We start from the raw sequence: 19,306 nt of genomic DNA, 5'->3' as shown, positions 1-19,306 counted from the left end.
CGGGATTTTCACCCCGGCAACAGCCTTAGTCCCAACCGAGCCGAGCAGAAAGAGACCGCGTCCCCCACGAGGTATTGTCCGCTTTGGGCGCTCCGGTCCGCGCGTCCAGCGCTGACGGAGGGAGACGTTTCCAGCCCGCGCGTCCAGCGCTGACGGGGGGATTGCCCTCACGGTTTTGTCCCACAAAAGGCCCTCGTAAGGAAAAGGCTTCGCCCTCCTCATTATAAGGCACGGAACCTTTCCGCTCTAGCCGATGTCGGACTAAATTCAAGGCCCCCCCCCCCCCCCCCAACACATATAAATTCTAAACCCTAAAAATTCTAAATCTTAAAAACTCTAAATCTTAGAAATTCTAAACTTTAAATTCTAAATTGTAAACTCTAAATTTTAAATTTTAATGTCATTCTGCCCTCGCTAAAAGTTCAGTGCCTCTAGTTTGCTCAACGGACCCAGCCGGTTCCGCCTTACCTTGTCCTTGTTGTCGGCAATTGGTAGCCGACTCTTCGAGCGGAGAGCCCTTCTTTAAAAGAAAGGAACGGAAGGCTTCGGCCAATACCCGTCCCTTGTTTTTCCTCGTCTCCTCGCTCGCCGGAGCTGCGATCCCACGACGGGTGTGCCATATAAGGGCTATTATGTGGCGTGCTGGGGCGAAGCTCGCTGCTCTCACCCTTCTTGGTGGAGCAGGGGCCGTGGCCATCGCTACGTCTGACGATCCCTCAAGCACTTTCAAGATTTGCACTATCGTTCCCCTTCGCCTCAAAAGGAAAGGAACGGAAGGCCTCGGCCTATACCCGTCCCTTGTTTTTCCTCGTCTCCTCGCTCGCCGGAGCTGCGATCGCACGACGGGTGTGCCATATAAGGGTTATTATGTGGCGTGCTGGGGCGAAGCTCGCTGCTCTCACCCTTCTTGGCGGAGCAGGGGCCGCAGCCATCGCTACCTCTGACGATCCCTCAAGCACTTTCAAGATTTGCACTATCGTTCCCCTTCGCCTCAAAAAGAAAGGAACGGAAGGCCTCGGCCAATACCCGTCCCTTGTTTTTCCTCGTCTCCTCGCTCGCCGGAGCTGCGATCCCACGACGGGTGTGCCATATAAGGGCTATTATGTGGCGTGCTGGGGCGAAGCTGGCTGCCCTCACCCTTCTTGGCGGAGCAGGGGCCGCAGCCATCGCTACCTCCGACGATCCCTCAAGCAATTTCAAGATTGGCACTATCGTTTCCCTTCGCCTCTTCCGCGACTCCATCACCGCTGCTACCATGGCCTTCGGTAAGTCTGCTCTTCTTCTTCCTTTTCTTTTTTCCCCTTTTCTTTTCGTATTGATTTAAACTTTAGGGTTTTCTACCTCTTTATGCCAAGTTTCAGTTCCTTTTTCGTGATTTAGGTTTGAGGGTCTTCTATCCGAAACCCTCAACTTTTGGGGGCTCATCTATGGCTCTGCTTCCAAACCGAAAAGCTTTGGAAAATTTTCTGATCCGTAACACTTGACTAAGATCTTTATTTCATGCACGTGAATATGGAAGCATGCCTCACACAACGTTCGTTGATGACTTTTGGACTCCTTGAAAATCCTGTTTTGAAATGAGAATTAACCTGGACAGTTAATTGGATGAGCTGAAAACTATAGCCCATTCACTTGTCAGCATTCTTGAGCTTGAAATTTATTTAGTCTTTTTGTTGCTACTCTTGAACATTTCTCTCTCCTGGTTTTGATTGGGTAACAGCATAACTATGATAGTGCGGGAAACGTTACATTCTTCATGACAATAACCCCCCAAACAAGAAATAATTAATAAATATAAAATAAAAAGTAAAATTAGAAAATAAAAGAAAAGAAAAGAAATGAGTTTCATTATGTCTCTTTGGCATAAGTACAAACATAACCCAAAACTTTCCAAAAACTTTTATAATGATCATATAGGGCCTTTACATAGTTAAAATTTGACAATCATATTTTATTCAGTTAAACAGTACATTTAGTAATCTTGTAATTAATTTCAATTGTATAGCTGTTAACAGTAATGTGACGATGCTATGATATTATTCAAATGATAATCTTCATACAAATAACAATATTTGGCTGACATGTAATTTTTCATGCATCTGAAGTCGACAAATTTCTGCCGTTTCAAATGTAGTGAGGTCTAAACGACCCCCCTCCCCTTTTTCACGAAAAGAAATAACCCCTTTTTTATATATAATAAGTTAAGCAAGGCCAATGCTAGATATATTGGAAAAGACATACCTTCTTAGCAGATATGAGATGAGGGTTTATACTTACACTATGGAGAATCATCTTTGTCCAGGAGAAAGTGCCTGCAGTGGCAGTAATTTAGATGCTTTAATTGCTTTTTATTTTTGAACTTTGCATCTATTAGACTTAAACTATTTGTTTGATGTTTAAAGTAGGTTTGAGAGAGAGAGATTAGATTGCTATAGCATTACTACCATGTGTAGTGCTCATGCTGTAGTAGGTAAGATTTGCTGCATCCTTTTGGGTTTCTTTTTTGAGGTTTCAATTCATAGCCACAGTTAATTAAATTCTAGGGCCATGCTTCATTGCTATTATAGTTCTAATAATCTTCCCAAAAGCTAGTTGATGTTTAAGTGAGAATTGTAGATTTAACATGTTATTTTGAATATGTGATCCCTAATACCAAAACTGGTTCTTAAATGTTATAATATTTACCCTTATGAGCCCATTCCTGACCACATTCATTCTAAACATGATTTTAAAGAATCAATATAGCCCTTTTGCTTGTACATCTGGTATAACCACATATGTTGCCTTGCGCTAGGTGAATTTTCATTGTTCACCAAAAAATTTTAGAAATTGATGCTAGTGTTTTGTGATATTTATTAAGAAAAAATGTTTGTATCACCTCTCCATGAATGCCCTATGAATGTGAATGCCCTTGCTTTGCTGCCTTTTTTTCCTTTTCAGACTATCAGTATTCATTATGGGGGCTTAAAGAAGGAAGTAATGAATGGTTGAGAGCCAAGCATGAAGTCCATAATCGGTTTGCTTATAGGCTTCAAGAGTTATGCTTCCATAATGGAGGAATTTACATCAAGCTTGGTCAACATAATTGGTCAATTGGTATGTTTCAAATTAGACCATCTTATTCTGTACAATATAAATTTTTCTAATGCATTTCATGAAAAGTGTCACGAAATTATGAACCTCTTGAAACACTAGAAGAACATGCCGTCTCGTGTCACAAAATATGAACCTTGAATTTCATTGGTCAACAACCAAGGAACTGGAGAAGTCAACTAGTGAAATCTCAAAAAAATAAATCAGTTGGATCAGGGTGCCTTCTTTCTCCCCAAATATCATTTTGTTTAGACTGTTGGAGGGCTAAATTAAAATCTGTGCCTTTTACTGCATAAATATTTGGTATATTCACTGAAAATTTCCGGATTAGGAATGATATTGTGCAAAAAACTGAGCGTTAAAGAGGGAGAATGAGAACATGTAAAATAAGAGAGCATTAAGAGTACTGAAAACAATCTTATGCATAAGAGTTGAGCATAGGAAAGTTATTTATTTTTGGGGGTTTTTATTGACTACTGTTTTACGAGTTTTAATCTGAATTTGTTTTGAGATGTAATATCCATTATGTGACTTAATGATTAAAATGTATGAAGTTTAAGATCAAGTATCTCATATTTTAGTTTTATATTTTGTTATATTAAAATATTCAATTTCAACAATAAATAACTAAATGTTAGGTCAATAATTGGCTTCCAATGTTCCATGTCGATATTATCCCTTCTTGACCTAAAAAATCTGGATGAAAGTTTAGATTATTTGATCACTCAGTTTGAGGATGCTGAAATAGTAACTGGACAGATATTTGTTGATTTAGCTCCATGTCTTAATGGGACTATAAGAAATTATCTTCCTTCAATTATATAAGCTTCCATAAGGATTAATAATTACCTAGGACATGATTCTTGTTGCCTAAAAAGAGTGCTTTTGTAACTTTTAAGACAAAAAAATGCTTCGTAGAAAAAATGTGTTGGGTAACAATATCTGAAAATTGCTTCTACAAGGAGAACAAGTCAAGAAAAACTGCTTTTAGGAGAAGCTTGAAAACCTACTTCATATCTTCTCCTTTCATGAAAAAAACTTTTTAAAAGCAGAAGCAACACCAGCATCTTGAAGAGGTTAGATCTTGCTTACTAGAAGTGGCTGCAGGAGCAGGAGCTGATTCATGTTTGGGTATAGGGAAGTAGGTCTCTAAACTATTTTGAAATAGGAAAACACTTAGAAAGAGAGCGCCAGGATGAGTTTCCAAGGGGATTATATGAAGCAGGTCTGCTATTTTAAACGCATGATTCCTACTATAAGGGTTAGATTCATCAAAGGTCCAGTTTTGCCTTTTTTTGATAATATCACATAATCAATTTAGTTGTTTACATAGGTGTGAAAAGGATACAAAAGACACATGGCGTCCATATAGTGTTGCTAGAGATTCCATATGATTATTTTCTATAGTGGGTATGAAGGTAGGAAGATAGAGTTGATCTTCGTTCTTGTTATATTTCCATGATCAAGGAAGTGAAAGAGGTGAATTTTTTCTGAAAAAAGTAAAAACATATTAGCAAATTTCGGATTATTTTGCCAAGTAATACTCAAAAACATATTGAACAATTAAAAGTGGATGAATAGAGCACTAGATTCTACTAAATTCTTCTCGGTGAATAGGAGATACTGAAAGATTTTCATGACGTTTTTTGTATTTCTAGAAGTCACCACAAAGTTTCATAAAATTGTAATTTTTATGAAGTTTGGATAAACTTCAGATGCAAAATTCTGGGAGTAATCAGAAAATCATTTTATAAATCAGATAATTTCATTAGTTTCTGGATGAGGATGAAGACCATCTTGGGTTGTTTTATAGGGTAGTTGCACCTTTTACACTTCTTCTTGCTCTTTGAAAGAGGTTCTTTTGATTATCTATAGGCATGGGCCTGGAGTCATACCACCCATCCCCCACCCAAAAAACAGAAAAATCCACGACCACCTTATGCGGCATTTTATAATATCCTTTTGGAGTTAGAGATATGCGGTGCCTTTATGTTTTTATGCTGTTGGCTTTTTACTAAAAGAATTGTACAATTATTTAGAGGAATACTTCATTTCAAATGTAGGAAATTTTCATTGAAAATTTAATTAACCATCAATCTTTTTCTTTAAATGGAAAATTTTACTTTTTAATAATAATATATAGTTTGTTTTTATCTTATGCTGTTAGCTTTTCACTAAAACAAATAAAAAAAGTACAATTAGTTAGGAGAAAATCTCAGTTAAAATGTAGCTATTGTTCTTTGATACTTGTTTTTATCCATTTCATTTTTATCTTTTTAATGGATAATTTACTTTGTTATAGGAATATGTAGTTCCTCAAGAATATGTACAAACAATGAGGGCCTCAATGCTGAAGAGATGTCCAGTTTCCTCTTGTGATCAAGTGCGAAGTGTATTTGTGAAAGAGCTTGGGGAGCCACCAGAGAAAGTCCGTTTGGTTACATTTCCTTTTTCAAGTTTATCTTGCAAAAAACTAGAGAAAAGTATATTTTTCTTTATTATCTATTTGTGCTGAAATAATGAATGTTGCTGGTAGGTAAGCCTTCTTGTGCTCTTCTTTACAATTTATTTAATAGCAAAGGCCTCCTTCATTTAATCTATGTGCATGTTTTAAGGCCATTCATTTCACAGTACCTATGAAGTACTCCTCTATTGATTAAACAATTATGAATGCTCAGATTTTTGCAGAATTTGATCCAATTACCAAACTGTACTTTCCTGAAGTTATGAGATATTAAACTTTGAATAATTTTTCTCCCTCTCAATATTGAGTACTGAGAATTATCTAATATCGTAGGTTGTCTTCTGAGCTATGCAAGGGCTTAATTATGTTAATGTCCGGGTTCAACACACTCACTTGACGGATACTTGCACCACAGATATTGCTACTGTGGGTTTGGTAGCGAATTTCTTGCACTGGTTCTTTCCTGCTTTTGATTATAGGTACTGCTTCAAATGGTTATTATTGGTCCTTGTTCCATTTCAGAAATTAGAGGTTTCACTTGGAATTTGACATATTTTCTATATTCTTACACATCCATGTTTGCTATTCATATACCTACTTAAAACTGGTTACTAGTACATTTTTGGATCAGCAAGCATGCCATCTGAATTTTGAATGGTTCATATTCACTAGATTCGTTGTGGGCTTGATTGAAACTTTTAAAAATACTTTAAATGTTATGCATGCTAGTTGATACAAAATTGGCCATGCTCCATAGATGCAACATGTAGTTTTTCAAGGCATCAGTCACTTAAAAAAATGCAGTAAGATCATGCTTCTTTTGTAGACAGATCACAAAATGTGTGCTCTCAAGTTCTCAGTATATACTTCTATAACTAATTTGTGTTTGCACTTGTGTGTAGGAAGCAGAATTGTCGACCTAGGTATCAATTTGCTTTGCTATCTTGATTCTACTTCTCCCCAAATTCTTAAAGCTTCCAATTCCTTGCACCAAAAATAATCTATTGCATTAATGTATCTTAAAGCAAATTCTACGTCACTTTTTGCACTATCTATAGGATGTTGCTTTGTGCCCCCTCACCCAGCTATAACTGCTTCTGGCTTTCAAGCACATATCATCATCTATTGCCAAATGGCTCTTTCAAGACAGTGCTTGAGTTCAATAACTTATGTACTATTTTTAGTTTGTGTAGTTTCAACTTGTGCTGTTCATGAAATATGTTTTGCAGTTTCTGTTATCAAATAAGTTTAGTGCAGTTTGGCCATATTGCTTCTGAATTTAACTTTCTCATGTTGGAAGCAAGATATCTCATCAATCATTTACATGAGGCACATATATAAGCTAGATTAGCTAGCATGTGAACCAAGTGATGATGTTGAGACACCCCCAGATCTGAAAAGCTATAGGCTTGTACGCTGGATCCAAATAAGTTGGGTATTGGCATTTGTGATGATGAACTTGTGTGCGCTAAATTATTATGCTTTCATCAGTACTACAAGTTACTATGCATATGTAACAACTTTTTTTTCGAGAGAGAAAGGAGGCCCACCTGCATTATAATTACCAATGTCCTAATGCTTGGGTGTGCACCACCCAAGAATTGAACCTAGAACCTCTGGTTGTTAAGCAGAGGGGTTTGACCATTGAGGGTAGCCCCAGTTCACGTATCTAACAACTGAAAACAAATAAAAACTGGTCCTATCATGTTTTTTCACATTTGTCTGGCCTGTCATATATTCATAATAAATCCAAGTTATCACAAGATTATGACTAGTTTATGTTCGGTAGAGATACTTATATTTGCATTGTATAACACCTTCGCACAACTAAAAAAAATAGGTGGTTGGTTGATGAAATTCGGGAAAGTGCACCTAAGGCAAGTTTACTTTGATTTCTACTTGATCTTTCTATACTAGTTTTTAGTGTTGGCATATATTTGCATGCTTGCAATGAAGCATGAATGTTGTAACTCTTTATGTACTGATGGGATGCATGCATGATTTTCTTCATCATTTTTGGGCCCCTTAATGTCTTAATGTCGGACATTCTCTCTGTGTGTATATTCACATACGGAAGATGTTTATATCTGCATTCAGGTGACTTTTGTCCTAATGATTATTTTTTTTAATTGTTGTGATGATGCTTACTTTCTTCTCCCTTGTGCTTTGAGCTTTGTTTTGTGTACTGACTGCAGCTATCATTTTAATGAGGACATAGTTCAAAATGTTTGTATTTGGCTGACATCTAATGTATCCTTTGACAACACATCCTTTTTAGAAGAATATAAATTCCTTTTCATTTTACTCTAGAAAGGTGGACATGGTACTTTGGTAATTGTGGTTGTTATTATAGCAGTGTGCTTCTTTCTGTTTGCACTGAAGTTGAAATTGTGATGTAAGACTAATTATGGTTGGCCTACAAAGGCATAGGTGGACCAAAGGAATTAGGCAACGGTTTAGGTCAAGAAATCTCCCTGTTGTTCTATTACAGGAAGGATGTTTTTTTGAAGATTGTAAAATTCAGGCCTGCCAAAAAATTATTCTAATCTCAATTCCCTTTATCTGATCTTTATCCTGATCTGTTTTCCATCACTCTGGATGAATATGCTACTGTGTCTCCTCCTGTTCAATGGTCTAATGGTGTTTCTCATTTGCATCTTTTCTTTTGAAGGACAATTGGTGATTACTTAATTTTGCAACGCTCTCTGATTTGTTATCTTCTCTTTCACAATTCAACCCTTCTTCATCTGGATAAAGCTCATTAGAGATGGTCTTCCGATGGATCTTTCACTGTCAATTCTTACTACAGATTTCTAAACTTTGATAGTCTGGTCAAGAAGGAATTCTCTTCGATTTAGACATCTGTTATTTCTCTTAAGGTTAAAAATTTCAATTGTCTGGCTGTTAATGATAAATTATTGATTGCTGAGAATCTCTTGAATAGGCACTAGGAATTTTCCTCTAATTGTGATCTCTGCAAGGCCAGAGGAAAATGGGGTTCACTAGTTCTCTAGGTGCCACCATACTAGAGGATTGTTGAAATTCTTTAAAAACAGGTTATCTATAAAAGGTTTGTCTGGTTCGCTATCTTCTACTTAGAAATCTTGTAGAAATTCTAGAATTGAAAGGTCCCTCAGTAGGGTGAAAACAGATGTTATCCATATCTGTGTCCGTTTAATGTCTGTATCTACATTTATATTCGCTGAAAAAAATATGGATACAAATATGGATATATTAATATCTGATCCAGCTATAGATACAAGTTGAATGTTAGTTATATTCATATTTTTTATCCGAATATGGATATAAGTCTGATTTTTTTGGATATAAATTGGATCTTGGGTGGAATTCAATAATGAAAACCAACATAAGTGACTGCACATGATGAGAATAAACCGGCATTATCTATCTAGATTGCAAATGATGCATGGGTATAGTTCCTAAACCCTCATGGAGACCGACCTGGTCAAGGGTTCAAGTCACTAGTCTAACTAGATTTGCATTAAAATAAAATATTAATTTTTTACATATATAACTTTGATAAATTTAATAATGATATTGGCAATGTAAAAATGTTAATAGATTTTATAAATTTTCTACATCAACCATTACTCTTTAATTGCAACAAATATAAAAGATAATCATGAATTATCTATTTCTTGAGAGCTTGTAAATAAAATATATGTATAAATAATAAAATGATATATATTCATTCTTTCATTTTTATCAAGGGAAAAGGATTGATAGTGGTCCTTTTGTGCTACCCATGGCAGAGAAGGGAGAGGAGAGCGGAGAGCAGGCATTTCGACGAACACCTTGCGGGCAGCCCATGGCTGCTCCTAAGACCTGCGAGCCAGGCGGAACTGACGGGGGTCCACCAGTGGCTCCACTGTCGGGAATGGTCGAGACCACCCCCCGGTGGTCTGCGGTGGCGCAGGAAGGCCAGCGACGCCCCGAGACGCCCTATCTTCAGGCTACCGAGGCAGAGCTAGCAGCATTGGAGCGCCGCTTTCCTCGGGTGGTGAGGCTGCCAGCGAAGCGGGTGGATTAGGTGCGGGCTGAGTGGGAGGGGACGACCGTCATTGCTAGAATTTTGGGGCGGCGCGTCCCGGCGGAGCTGGTGGCGCATGATCTCAAAGGCCGAAGCAAGCTGAAGCAGCCGGTGGAAGCTCTTCCAATAGCAGAGGGCTTTATGACACTACGATTCAAGTCGGGAGAGGATAGGGCGGCGGTGATGGAGGTTGGCCCGTGGCTGGTGGCTTGTCAGCTACTGGCGATGGAAAAATGGATGCCCCATTTCATCTCGAACATCCACACTATGAGCCGGACGGTGGTTTGGGTCCGGCTATCGGGGCTCCCACTAGAGTAGTGGGATAGGGAGATGATCCTGGCGATAGTCGCGGAGGCGGGGCGACAGTTGGAGCTAGACAACATCTCCAGCAAGCGGCGGCGGATAGGGTTTGCTCGGGCGAAGGTGGAGGTTGATGCCCTAACCATTGGTTCCTGACAACTTGTGGAGGTGAGACAGAGGAAGTTTTGGCAGGCCTTGATGTTGTGGAAGCGGGGGATGGCTTCTGTAGATGTCTTTTGTAATTGCTCTCAGCAGGTTTTGATGGTTATATCGGAACCAAATGAAGCTCCATGGGTACTGTGTGGGATATATGCTAGCACTGACTACCAAACAAGGAGAGTTCTTTGGGGCGAGTTGACTAGCCTGTTGACCCAGGGGGTGCCGACTATGGTGGTCGGCGATTTTAATTGCATTCAAAGTCCTAATGAGAAAAGGGAAGGTAGGGCCTATTCTGATTCAGTGGACAGGAGAGAGTTTCGGAAGTTTTTGGCTACAACTGGACTGGCGGACCTCGGCTTCTCTGGACCGCAATTGATCTAGTGCAACAAATAGACTGGGTGAGCTAGGGTGTGGGAGCGGCTTGACGGGGCCATTACATCTCCGAATTGGATTCAGCGATACCCATCCTATCAGGTCAGTTATCTTGCTCAGATTGCCTTTGATCACTGTCTTCTTTTGATCTCCACAATTTCGAGTTCCAGTCATCATAGTCCATTCCGATTTGAGAAGCTGTAGCTGTCATATCCCCAATCTTGGAAAGTAGTCAGGGAGGCTTGGAGCATGCCAGTTCGGGGTGATGCTATGTAGAGGGTGTCGCGCAGGGTGGAGCTCACAAAACGTCGTCTTCGCAGGTGGAATCGGAAGGTTGTGGGCAACATCTTTCGAAGATTAGAGGAGGTGGAGGCTTCGATTATGGAGCTCCAAGGGAGGGAGGACCAAGATGGGGAGCTTAAGGAGGCTGATATGGCGAACCTACGACGTTCTTTGGCTTTCCACCATTTGCTGTTGCGCCAGCAGGAGATATTTTGGAGACAGAAGTCGAGGGTACAGTGGATCCAGGAGGGAGACCGAAATACCAGCTTCTTCCACCGATCGACGGTCATTAGGAGGCAAAGGAATATGATACGATCATTGAGAGTTGGGGCGGGCCAGCAGGTGGAGGATTCTGCAGTGAGACAAGTATTGTTTGACTTTTTCAGATCCAGGTGGACGGAGGAAGGGAGCCCTATGTGACTGGTCAGCTCTCCAGCCCTGCAGTCAGAATTGAAGAGGCAGATAATGTAGCATTGATTCTACTAGTGTCGGATAGGGAGGTGCAGGAGGCGGTATGGGCCTTAGCAGAGGATAAGGCCCCGGGATCGGATGGATTTCCACCCTTCTTTTTTCGGCAGTATTGGAGTATCATCCAGGGAGCCGTGGTGGAGGCAATACAGTTATACTTCAGTTGGGCAGTGATGGTAGATGACTGGAAGGCCACTTACATCACATTGATACCGAAGCGTCAGGATGCTTCGGAGCCGAGCCACTACAGGCCTATTAGCTTGTGTACCACTTTGTATAAAGTAGTGGCAAGGCTCATGGTGGGGAGAATGAAGGATTTGTTGCCTAGCATCATCAGCCATGAGTAGGGAGCTTTCGTGGGAGGGAGGAGTATATCAGACAACATCTTGCTGGCTCAAGAGATGATGAGAGGCTTACAGCGAGCCACGAGGAGGCGATGTTTGATGACAATGAAATTGGACATGGAGCGGGCTTATGATCGGATCCCTTGGGACTTCCTCAGGCGGGCACTGGAGAGTTTTGGTTTTCATCAAGTCTGGATCGATTGGGTTATAGGCTGTGCAGGGACCTAGCTTGTCCATTCTGATCAACGGCACACCATCGTCCTTTTTTCGAGCGACTATGGGGCTTCGCCAGGGATGTCCTCTGTCCTTATACTTATTCATCATTTGCTCTGATGTATTTTCTTGTGCTTTGCATGTAGCCTGTGAGAACCGAAAGTTGGCGGCCTACAGTCCAGCCCCCGGTGCCTGTCCTATCTCTTATTTACTTTTTGCAGATGACTGCCTGTTGCTAGCTAGGGCGAGAGCAAGGGACGCAAGGGCCCTCCAGAGTGTGTTGACAGAGTACTGTGAAGCATCCGGACAGAGAATCAATCTCCAAAAGTCATCCTTACACTTCAGTCCGAGTACAGAGCGGAGGGTGCAATGGGAGATCAGGGCGATCCTGGGGATGCAGGAGCAGGAGGGGGCGCTGGACTACCTTGGGGTTCCACTCACAGGCCGGAGGTTGCGGGTGGCAGTGTTCTACTTTGGTGCAGAGGGTGCAGAGCAGACTTGAGGGTTGGAGGGCATCATCGCTCTCTATGATGGGTAGATTGCACTGGTCAGGTCAGTCCTTTGTTGTATGCCTATTTATTTTATGGCCCATACTATTGTGCCGAAGATAGTGCTGGCCGGGATTGAGCGGCTCATGCGGAGCTTCCTAAGGGGTTCCCTTGAGGAAGGCCACGGGGTACATCTGGTGGCCTGAGAGAGAGTCTGTTTGCCACTGAGCGAGGGTGGTTTGGGAGTGCAGTCACTACTGGCGAGGCGCGAGGTACTCCTGGCACGGTGGGCGGTGCAGATTGTTCTGGAGCCGCACAGCCTTTGGAGTCAGGTCATGATAGTAGATATGGTCGGGCAAGCTCAGTTGGCTAGGTGGCGGGCAGCCGGAGGTGCTCCTTCATGTGGCGGGCGATTGGGAGGTATCTGCCTATGGCTTTGGCGCATTCTAGATGGCTGATCGGTGGTGAACGGAGCATTGATGTGATGGACCCATGGGTGGATGCATTCCCATTGAGACTGTGGCCGACAATGATTAGTGGCGAGGGAGTTGCGGGGCTTCGGATGTGCGACCTCTTGAGACCGAGGGAGGCAGAGTGGGATGATGACAGATTAAGTCAGTTATTCGAGGAGCATCTTGTAGAGCGGATACGAGCCCTTCCCATCCCCGAATCAGCAAGTCCAGATGTTAGGGTATGGAGTTGTCACGCTTCGGATCCGGTTCTGTGACACGGCCGTGCTATTACCGACTATCGCTCACAATAGCCCAAAGCCTCATGCATAGGTAACAGGATAGTCAAACTAGTCAAACTTTCATATATTAAAGCATTTTCAGTACAACTTGCTGGTTGGTACAAAATACAGAGCTTCTATATAGTTTATGTACACAAAAGTATGTATGTTTTATCCTAAAAAGAAAGAAGCTAAAATGTCTCTGACTGCTATCACTGGCGATGATTTGAAAGAAAATATAAATAAAATGGTATGAGCTACACAGCTCAGTAAGTAATCCTGCATAATCTTATCGAATCAACTATAATGCTAAACATGTTTAAACAGGGTTTGAGAAGCTAACATGTACATTACTTAACAATTCATCATGATATAATATTTGTACTGGTATTTTATATCAGTGAAAATACAACGTAAAACCGTATACTAGCATGTCGTGGTTTACGCTCTCGGATGCTACTGTGAAGTCATTATCGGCCACTGGCAGGGCCAGCTCAGTTATTATCGGCCACTGGCGAGGCCGGCTCAGTCATTCTTGGCCACTGGTAAGGCCAGCTCAGTTGCATTCGGTCAGTAGCATCTAAGAGCCCATAAGTAGTACCTTTTGCAAGTAGTACCTCTCGGATGCTACGGCGAAGTCATTATCGGCCACTGGCGGGGCCAGCTCAGTTATTATCGGCCACTAGCGGGGCCGGCTCAGTCATTCTTTTTTGGTGAGGCCAGCTCAGTTGCATTGAGCTCGTAGCATCAAGAGCCCATAAGTATCTCTTGCAAGTAGTACACATAGCTAGATACAATTCATCATATCTTATACTTATACCACAATTACTATATTAAGTGTAATTATAGTATCAAAATCCATCTTACACACAAATCAACTTGCTTGCATAATACTTTAAAATCTGCATAAACATGATGTATGCATAACCATAAACTATAAGACTAAAGCAGGCTACTCACATCCATAATCCATAATAAGATTAAAGCAAGTTACTTACTTACATGTTCCACAACAAGATTAAGACGAGTCACCATGATTCATAAAGTATAAGATTAAGAACAGGCTACTTACAGTAATTCGCTTTCCAAATTTCTCAAGTCCTGGTGATAAATCCTTAATCACCTAAAACAACATCATAGGGATCACATTATTTTCTATTTATTTATTACATAATTTCTCAGTTCATCATACTATGAACTTACTTGCTTGGATCCCATCCAAGGATCTAGCCCAAGTCCAATTTGCCTAATTTGGAGCTTTTGGGGCTCGATTTAAAACCAGATTGGGTCCACACATAGGTTAATTGGGTCTTTAATTAAAGGATTGGGCCTGGTTCATGATTGGGTCCAGCCTTTTTTAGCCAATTTGGTCTTCTGATTTGGTTAATAGGCTTAGTCCCAAGTTTAATTGGGTTTAATTTTGGTTCAGGGTCAATGTGGCTCATTTGGGCTTGAGTCAGGGTCAGCCCGAGTCCAATTTGGCCTTCTGTCAGTTAAATTGGGCTTGAACTAAGCCTGATTTATAATCAATTGGGTCTGTTGAGACCAACTTAACTTAAATGGGGTTCGGACCCAGCTAAATTAGGCTTAATTGGGTTCGAATTTAACCCAATTTGTAGTTTGGGTTCGTCCAAACTCACCTCAATCCGATTAGGCTCGGGTTTAGTCAAATTTGGGTATATTATGAAAAGTAAGTAATCTGTCTTAATCTTATAGTTTATGAATCATGTACGTGAGTAGCCTGCTTTAGTCTTATAGTTTATCGGTATGCATACATCATGTTTATACAAATTTTAAAGTATTATTCATGTAATTTGAATTGTGTATGAGATGGATTATAATACTATAATTGCACTTAATATTAGTAATTATGGTATAAGCATAAGATGTAATGATGAATGGCATCTAGCTATGTGTACTACTTGCAAGAGCTACTACTTATAGACTCTTGATGCTACGAGCTGAATGCAACTGAGCTCGCCCCGCCAGTGGCTGTACAATAACTGAGCTCGTCCCCCAGTGGCCGATTATGACTTCGTCGTAGCATCAGAGAGTGTACTGTTTGCAAGAAGTACTATGTATGGACTCTTAGATGCTACGGGCTGAATGCAACGGAGCTCGCCCCGCTAGTGGCCGTAGAATAACTGGGCTCGCCCCGCCAGTGGCCGTACAATAACTGAGCTCGCCCCACCAGTGGCCGATAATGACTTTGCCATCGCATCAGAGAGGGTAAATCACGGTATGCCGCGATCGAGTTGCAAAAATAAAGGATTTTTTACCCTCTTGTAATTATAACGAACATAAACCAATTAGATAGAAAAGGAGAGGAAAAAGATCTGTTGATTGGACTCCCCTGTTTCCTTTGTTTGCGGGATATATATATTTTTCTAAAAACTAAAAAGAATGGTGTTTTCTTTGATGACATAAGTTCTACTTGTAATAAGAATTAGAAGTTTCGGGTAATTACTTTTTATTTTTTCCTCCAGATCTATTTTTTTATCCTACCTCTATTCATGATTAGTAATCACAAACCTTCTATCAACAGGATAAAAAAGTGAATTTTTCCCTCCGAAGAATTAGAATTAGGCTCGAATGGTACGATCCCTCTGTCACCCCAGAATGAAAGGGGCGATCTCGTAGTTCTTGGTCTGTGAAGATGCGTTGTTAGGTGCTCCATTTTCCCATTGAGGCCGAACCTAAACCTGTGCTCGAGAGATAGCTGTCCATACACTGATAAGGGATGTATGGATACGGTACTAATTTCATCACTGGTCTTAAAACTTCTAAAGCAGGTGTGGAAAAAAAATAGTAAAAACGAATTGATCTGGACCCCTTTTTTTTAAGTTATATTTTCATGAAAATACTGGTTGATATAAAATATCAATTTACCGGCTCAGTATGAATATCTTATCATAAAGAATTGTTAAGTAATGTTCATGTTAGCTTCTCAAACCCTATTTAAACATGTTTAGCCTTGTAGTTGATCCGATAAGATTATGCAGGATTACTTACTGAGCCGTGTAGCTCATACCATTTTATTTATATTTTCTTCCAGATTATCGCCAGTAAGAGCAGGCAGAGACATTTTTCTTTTGTATCAGGGCTTCTTTTTTTTGGATAAAACAAATATGCTTTTGTGTACATAAACTATATATAAGCTCTGTATTTTGTACCAACCAATAAGTTGTACTGGAAATGTTTTAATATATGAAAGTTTGACTAGTTTGACTACCCTGTTACCCATGTATGAGGCTTCGTGCTATTGTGGGCGGTAGTCGGCAATAACACGGCCGTGTCACGGATCCGAGTCCGGGGCGTGACATTGTGGTGGTATCAGAGCTCTAGGTTTAACAAAAATTTAACCGTAAAAAAAATCTGGGGTAATGGGTAGTTAAGAGTATTATAACTTATAGAGATTATCATAATATGTTAGTTAAAGAAAATAATTTATTATAATCTTACCCTAAATTTTTTGACTGCTAGGTGACCATTAAGAAACATGGATGACGATAGGAGAGCACTCTCTCTAGATCCTAGCTACTAGTCTATTTTTCAGGATACTCCACGCTCTGTAGCAGGCCACGCAAACCTGGCCGAAGTATATCAGTTGATGGCACAGCTGCTCCAACAGTAGCAGCTGATGCAGATGGCTGCTATACAACCGGCGGATTCTTACCATGAAAGATACTGCAGGCTGAACCCACCGATGTTTGATGGTGGACCAGATCTTATGGCAGCTGAATTTCGGATTAGGGAAATGGAAAAGATGTTTCAAGCACTTCAGTTTTCCGAAGAAGTGAAGGCTAGATTGGCTATCCCCATGCTAAAGAAAAATGCCGAATTTTGGTGATCAACTATGGAGACTTCAAAAGGTTATTCTATACTCAGTACTTTCCGGACTCTGTCAAGCAGACGAAGCAAAATGAGTTTCTAGCACTGACCCATTCTGAAAATATGACTGTTTTAGAGTATGCTGACAAATTCAACGAACTGGGCTGATTCTATCCCCAGTTCATGGATAATGAGAGGAGTAGGGCCAATCGATTTGAGCAAGGCCTAAGGTATGGGATCAGGTCCTGGACATCCTCCCACCTGTTCACCAGTTATAGAGATATGTTGGACCGAGCCTTGAAGGTTGAAGCTGACTTAAGGTCTGACAGAGAAAGGACTGACCTAAAGAAACTCAGGTCAGATCGAGGCCAGAGTAGCAGGCCGAGAAGCTTTAAAGGGCCCATGATTCAGAAGAGGCAGAACGGGCCATGTCCTAACTGTCGCAAATTTCATAATGGGCCCTGTTTGAAGAAAGTTAGGGCATGTTTTAACTGTGGGCAGGTGGGACATATGGCACGTGACTGCCCGAGGCCGAGGAACAACCCCCGAGTCTTCGCACTGACCCCCCAGGACGCCAGTGCCAGTGATCAAAGGGTGATAGTTACAATACTAGTCAACTCGGTTGGTGCCTTTATTTTGTTTGATTCTGGCTATACACATTCCTTTATTTCAGTCAGTTTTTCTAGACAATTACACTGCATACCTAAGAATTGAGGTATGATTAATTTTGAGGACGAAATTTATTTAAGAGGGGAAAAATGTAATGTCCGGGCCCAATGCTAACTGGGCCCAAACTTTTGAGGCCCATTTTAAGGGTATTTGGGCCAGTTCGTTGATGGGCTGTACTGGGCCCATGGATGGCAGCCCATGGAGGGCTGCCACCTCATGCCTGAGGGATGAATTGACAGGGCCCAGCTAGCCAGTAAAGAGAAGGCCAGCTGTTGGGCCCTTAACCATGCAAAATGGGAGCCCCCCACCTCTCACCCTAGTTGAAGGGACAAGCCTAGCTGGCCTGAGGAAAGAGGGCAGCTGGAGGCTCCTGGAGCAAGGGGGAAGGAGAGGGTGCTACCTCTCCAAGGGGTCACTTCCTAAGCAGTGTTATTTAAACTCTCAAGCTTCTTAACTTAGGATTACTATACCCTCTTATTTCCTAAGCCTGCTGGAGTACTGTACCAGAGAAGCCGACCCCTAGAGCTGGAGGTTGAAGGAGCTCGGAGGCCCTAGAAGAGGAAGGAGGGATTTCTTGAAGGGTGTACTACTCGGCTGTAGCCATCCCGAAATCAGGTAAGACCTGGTTTACTTAAGTAAATAGGTTAAACAAAATAAGAAAGAGGGGGGAGTTCCTCTGAGTGTTTCTCTCCTCTGTTTCAACAGTGAAACAGAGGGAAGAAGACTCTAAGATGGAAGAAGGGTAAATGGCCGACTCACGCACTAGGACAGGCCACGGGCCGGCCTGAGTGTGACCCAGGTCTGGCCCAGGCCCAGCAACTGAGCTGGGTACATAGGGCACCGCAGCTTCAGCTGCATCTGCCTTAGGGCACAGGGTGCGGCCACGGATCGCCGGGCCTGGCCGAGCCGGCACCAGACGCGGCCACAGGGCCGCCAGACTAGCCGAGCCCCCACCTCTTCTCCGGTGAAGAGGTGGTGGCGCCACATTAAAAGAAAAAGGAGAAAGGGAGGAAAGAAAATAAATAAACAAAAAATAAAATACTTACCGGACCCTTGAGGCTTCATCCTCAGACAGAGGCTCTAGCTCGCCGTGGTTGGAGTAGATGACTTTCCGGAGAAGATCGGGCCTCGGCTCCATCTCCAGGACCTGATACCATAAGATAATAAGAGAGGAATAAGAGATAACAAGAGAGGTTAAGAGTGCGGAAGCAAGAGGTTGTGAGAAACAAAAGATTGATTTCTCCAATTTTCTTCGTCCTCAACAAGGGTGAGAACTTCCCTTTTTATAAGTAAAATAAAGAAATGGATTCCAATTCATTTTGGAGTCCGAAAAGATCAAGCAATCAGACCTAGTCTGATTTAACATAAAGTTACTTTACATAAAGTAAAAGACATAAAGATGAAAAGACATAAAGATGATTTCTTTTGCTGATTGGTCCAGAAAAGTTGATTCCTTCTGGGTTGGTGAAGCACTTATTTCTTCACGGGAGTACTTTTCATTTGGTCGATGCCTTTTATTCTGATATTGATGTGGCCACCTTTTTTCCTTTATCTTGTTTTTGGACAGACTTTACTGCTCCCTTTTGGTAAGAACTGTTTGCCATACTTCCTCCATTGGAGTAGGAGTATTCTGAACTTCTTGGTCTTCATACGGATCCTATGCTTCTCCTACTAAGCAAACATAGGTATTGCTTGTTTGTTCAGGAGTATTGGATGAAGACTGTTTTGACGAGGCAGATTTCATTGATCTATCTTCAAATGCCTCCAAAAATTCCTTCTTGATTTTTTCAAGGCATCTTGCCTCAACTTCCTCTTCAGATATATTGGGATATCTCCTGCTTA

At 41.4% G+C, this 19,306-nt stretch overlaps 1 protein-coding gene across 10 annotated transcripts in view; it reads left to right on the top strand.

Annotated features, from left to right (window-relative positions):
* Positions 1 to 523: 523 nt before the first annotated feature.
* LOC103705050 (putative ABC1 protein At2g40090) overlaps positions 524 to 19,306 on the top strand; it is a 44,323-nt gene continuing 25,540 nt past the window's right edge. For 3 of the 10 annotated variants that reach the window (XR_015971806.2, XR_015971804.2, XR_016398070.1), the window contains exons 1-3: positions 525 to 1,265; positions 2,941 to 3,096; positions 5,396 to 6,036. Coding sequence is in view for 2 of the 10 variants with exons in the window: in XM_088708147.2 (XP_088564273.2) it covers positions 1,103 to 1,265; positions 2,941 to 3,096; positions 5,396 to 5,472 (396 nt within the window). In the remaining 8 variants the exon portion in view is untranslated. Of the gene's footprint in view, positions 1,266 to 2,940; positions 3,097 to 5,395; positions 18,463 to 19,306 lie in introns of those variants that run through there. The other 7 variants (XR_015971803.2, XR_015971802.2, XR_015971805.2 and 4 more) reach the window with 7 other exon arrangements.

This window comes from Phoenix dactylifera, chromosome 12, assembly GCF_051530095.1.
Source record: "Phoenix dactylifera cultivar Ajwa chromosome 12, Ajwa_hap1_PhDact_Kaust_v1.1, whole genome shotgun sequence".
Classification (NCBI taxonomy): domain Eukaryota; kingdom Viridiplantae; phylum Streptophyta; class Magnoliopsida; order Arecales; family Arecaceae; genus Phoenix; species Phoenix dactylifera.
The sequence above is the reverse complement of the archived record's forward strand: the minus strand, read 5'-3'. Positions and strand labels throughout refer to the sequence as shown.